This window comes from Primulina huaijiensis, chromosome 13 (assembly GCF_012295235.1).
Source record: "Primulina huaijiensis isolate GDHJ02 chromosome 13, ASM1229523v2, whole genome shotgun sequence".
Lineage (NCBI taxonomy): Eukaryota > Viridiplantae > Streptophyta > Magnoliopsida > Lamiales > Gesneriaceae > Primulina > Primulina huaijiensis.
The window spans coordinates 13,851,462-13,856,636 of NC_133318.1; the positions used below are offsets into that span (position 1 = coordinate 13,851,462).

The 5,175-nt window shown below is 38.2% G+C and overlaps 1 protein-coding gene across 1 annotated transcript; it reads left to right on the forward strand.

Moving 5' to 3' along the window:
• Positions 1-708: 708 nt before the first annotated feature.
• On the forward strand, positions 709-1,251 carry LOC140991242 (uncharacterized). Its single transcript, XM_073461179.1, has one exon. It carries the CDS (start codon positions 709-711, stop codon positions 1,249-1,251), a length of 543 nt encoding a protein of 180 aa, XP_073317280.1.
• The last annotated feature ends 3,924 nt before the right edge of the window (positions 1,252-5,175 follow it).

A 5,175-nucleotide genomic window follows, 5' to 3' on the forward strand; every position in this document is an offset into this window, starting at 1 on the left:
AGGATGGCATTGTTAAGTATCGAGGGCGACTATGGCTTCCTAGTGGTGATTCACTTAGAGTTGACATTATGACTGAAGCTCACAGTACCCCTTATTTTGTTCATCCCAGAAGTACCAAGATATACAAGGACTTGCAACTTTTATAGTGGTGGCCGGGAAGAAAATGAGATATTATGCGCTTCGTATCCGAATGATTGGCATGTCAAAAAGTGAAAGCAGAGCATCAAAGACCATTGGGAATGCTTTGACCACTTCCCATTCTCGAGTGGAAGTGGGAAAACATTACTATAGAATTCGTGGTAGGATTACGTAAGACGATGAAAGGACTCAATGCCATTTGGGTAATAGTAGGCCGTCTCACTAAGTCAGCACATTTCCTGCCTGTTAAGACAATGTTTTCCATGACATAGTATGCAGAGTTATACATTCGAGAGATAGTTAGACTGCATGGGATTTCATTGTCTGTAGTGTCGGACCGAGACACACGATTAACTTCATCATTTTGGAAGAGTTTACATGCGACTTTGTGAAATAAACTACTATTCAGCACCACATTTCATCCTCAGACCGACTGTCAGTCTGAGAGAGTTATACAGATTTTAGAGGATCTACTCCGTGCTTGCGTGATTGATTTCCAAGGGAGTTGGGAACCTAAGCTACCTCTAGTGGAGTTACACTTACAATAAAAGTTATCAGTCATCTATAGGAATGGCTCAATACGAGGCACTCTACGGAAGGAAATATATATTGCCTATTCATTGGGATGAGGTAGGAGAAAGCATTACATTAGGGCCCGAAATAATTCAGCACACCGCAGAAATGGTCGCCAAGATCCGAGACAGAATGAAAACTTCTCATAGTCGACAAAAGAGCTATGTGGACGAAAGAAGACGAGATCTCGAGTTTGCAGTCGGTGATCACGTGTTTATAAAGATAGCAACTATGAAGGATGTTATGAGATTTGGCAAGAAAGGAAAACTTAGTCTGAGATTCATTGCACCATTTGAGATACTCGAAATAGTTGGATCATTAGCATATCGAGTGGCGGTGCCACCTAATCTCGCAAGGGTTCACAAAGTCATCCACATATCAATGCTCTGCAAGTACATGTCAAATCCTTCACATGTACTGAAATTTGAGCCACTGCAACTTAAACCAAATATGTCATATGAGGAAAAGCCTACTCAAATCTTGGTTAGACAAGAGAGAAGGCTGTGGAACAAAGTGATAAAGATGGTCAAGGTAAAATGACTAAATCACTCAGAGGAAGAAGCCACTTGGGAGACTAAGTCAGAGATGAGGAGTTGCTATCCCGAATTTTTCGGTAAGTCTTAATTTGGAGGATGAAATTTTACTTAAGTAGTGAGGAATTTAACGTCAAAAAGTCAATCCACGTAAACCACATACATACAAACGATTTAAATTGCTTACTTGCTTTATTTAATTGATTTTAAATGCTTACATGATTCATATTATATGATTAAAGGTTTATGAAAGGATCGGTTAGGAAGTAAAAAGTGTTTAGAAGGGGGGTTGAATAAACACTCACGGATTATATGTTCTTTTCAAAAATTGAGTTCATTTTAGTGACAAACTGACACTCGGTATCTCGTCAGTCGATAACAATCAGTTTAAGTGAAAAAACAGTTGCGGAAGTAAACTGACTGAGAGATAGAATAACTGAAGTGAAATGATAACTGAAATAAAATGCACACGGTTTGTTTCTAGATGTTTGGAGAATAGAATAACTCCTATGTCACCTCTTCTATCACGAAGATAGGATTTCCACTAAAAGACTTTGATCGAATACAATAGTTGTACTGCCCCACTTCAGTTTGGACTTATCACTGCCAATACTGAAACTCTTAGTTACAAAAAAAAACTTCTACAGGTCGTGACTGATCTTAGCACAACGTAAAGAATCTAGCAAAGATTACAACGTGCTAATAAACTCGAGAATGTAGCCTTGAATGCTACTGATAAAACTAATAAGTGTGAGCTTTTGATTTGCGTAGTGATTTTAGCAGCGTAACAGCTTGAATAGAATAGTTGCGTTGAAATTGTTTCGTTGAAGAGGGAAGCCTATAAATAGATGAAGAAAGAAGCCGAGAAACAACTCAACGAAACAATTTCAACGCAACTATTCTATTCAAGCTGTTACGCTGCTAAAATCACTACGCAAATCAAAAGCTCACACTTATTAGTTTTATCAGTAGCATTCAAGGCTACATTCTCGAGCTTATTAGCACGTTGTAACCTTTGCTAAATTCTTTACGTTGAGCTAAGATCAGTCACGAACTGTAGAAGTTTTTTTTGTAACTAAGAGTTTTAGTGTTGGCAGTGATAAGTCCAAACTGAAGTGGGTCAGTACAACTATTGTATTCGATCAAAGTTTTTTAGTGAAAATCCTATCTTCGTGATAGAATGGGTGACGTAGGAGTTATTCTATTCTCCGAACATCCAGAAACAAACCGTGTGCATTTTATTTCAGTTATCATTTTACTTCAGTTATTCTATCTCTCAGTCAGTTTACTTCCGCAACTATTTTTTTCAGTTAAACTGATTGTTATCGACTGACGAGATAACGAGTGTCAGTTTGTCACTAAACTGAACTCAATTTTCGAAAAGAACACAAGTGTTTATTCAACCCCCCCTTCTAAACACTTATTACTTTCTAACCGATCCTTTCAAGTGATATTAGAGCCGTTGTATCCCGTCTCAGAATATTTCTACTCAAACTGTTCATCATGGCTTCCTTCAATAAGATCCCAATATTTTCCAGAGAGGATTTCGATGACTGGAAAATAAGAATGCAGGCTCACTTAGCTGCACAAGATGATGAGATGTGGTACGTCATCACTGACGGACCAATGAAAATTCTGAAAGCCAATACAGCAGTCGCTATTACTGAAGGGGCACCTCATCGCATAGAAAAGCCCCGAGATGAATGGACAACAAAAGACAAAAGAAAAGCTAATTTGGACAATGTGGCAAAGGATATGTTGTACAAAACACTAGATAAAGTAACCTTCAGCAAAATCAAGATGTGTAAGACAGCTAAGGAAATTTGGGAAAAACTGATCCAGCTATGTGAAGAAAATGAACAAACTAAAGAGAATAAATTTTCTGTTGCTGTTCAGTAGTTTGACAATATGAAGATGAGAACTGTAGAATCAATGCATGAGTATGATGAAAGAGTCAGTTGTATCATCAATGAGCTAAATGCACTTAGAAAAGTGTATACCAACAAAGAAGTTGCATTAAAAGTGATCATAGGTCTTCCCAAGGAGTAGGACATTAAGACCATGGCAATGAGGGAATCCAAGGATCCAAACAAGGTTGAGCTTCATGACCTATTCGCTAATCTGAAGACCTATGAGTTTGAGCTGCAAACTAGAGAAGGAGAACCTTCCACTCCAGCAGTCACAACTGCATTAGCTGCTATCAGAACAGAACCAACTGGTTCAGTCGAGAAGTCTGCTGATCAACTGAGCAATGATGCAAGGTCATTGTTTGTCAAAAAATTTGGAAGGTTTATGAGGAAGAATCAAGGAAACTTCCAGAGTCAATACCAGAGAAATCAGCCCAAAGAAGAATCCTATTCTTGCTAAAACTGTGGCAAATCTGGTCATTTCATAGCAGACTGCCCTAAGCCAAAGAAGGACAGTCGAGGATCAACTGAAAAAGAAAAGAAGCCCTATGAGCACAGAAGAAGAACCAGAGATGACAAAAAGACTTTCAGGAAGAAGCATGAGGTACTATTAGCTGAAGAAAGTAAATCTAAATGGGCAGAAACTGACAGCGAGGAGTCAGAGCCAGAAACCTCATTCAGTTCCAGTGATGGTGAAGAGGAAGTGAAGTGTCTAATGGCTGGTGATACAGAAGTGGAGTCAAGCAGTCAACAGGTATTTGACTTCAGCTCAACTGATTTCACTAGAGATGAACTTATTTCGACTCTTCATGACATGGTTAATGAGTTCCACAAGCTTGCCTTATCTTTTGAAAAGGCCAGAGTAAAGCAAACTGATCCCATAGACAATAAAACTGAAACTGATGAATCAATTGATATGTTGAGTCTGAAAAAGGAGATTGCTGAGCTCAATGCTGAAAGAAGCAGGAATCAATCAATGATTCAAAAGTTGATGCTTGAAAATTCAAAGCAAACTGAGCTTATTTAGGCTTGGAACAAATCATCTGTTGCATTAACTGAAATACAGAACTCATAGAAATCAGTCACTGATAAAACTGGTTTAGGGTTTAGCAACCAAGATGAAATGTCTCCAAATGATACTCGACCACAACTGAATATGGACAAGGAGAAATACATTCACTTTGTCAAATCAGTTGAGGTACAAGAACAAACTGAGCCAAATAAACTAATTGAACAGCCTACTGAAAGTACGAACAAGGCTAGAATATATGGTATTGGTTATAGCCCAAAAGTTTTAACTGACTCACGCAGTCAGTCGTCAAAAAGATTCAGCAGAAATTATTCAAATGGCTACTCCAATTACTATAACAGCAAGCCAGTTCAGGAAAGATATCGGCTGAACAATCAGTTGAACAAAGCTAAATCACATGTTGTCTCATCTGCACACTACACACAAAACACACACAAATCGAGAAAGACCATCTGGAATACAGCAACTGGACAGTCAGTCAGACTAATCCAAGTCTGGGTTTCTAAGGTCTAATCAGTTTAAGACCCAAATAGAAAGGGTACCAAAATTATATCTTGTGTAATTGCAGGTAACAGGTACAAGCAAAGAATCAATCTGGTACTTGGATAGTGGCTGCTCAAGACACATGACAGGGGATGCAAGTTTGCTATCCCAACTGATCAAATATACTGGACCAAACATCAGTTTCGGAGATAACTCTAAAGGTAAAACTGTGGGTAAGAGTAAACTTATCCATAATAACTTTACAATTAAAGATGTTTTGATAGTTGAGAAATTGACGTATAACCTGATAAGCATCAGTCAGTTATGCGACAATGATTTCTCAGTTCAGTTTGATAGACTCAACTGGTGAAGTCATCTTAACTGGAAATCGTTGTGGAAATACTTACAAAGTAAGTCGGACTGAACAACCTTATGCACCAGTATGTTTTATTGCTTCAAAATCTTCAAAAAACTGGTTGTGGCATAAGAGGTTAAACCACTTAAACTTTAA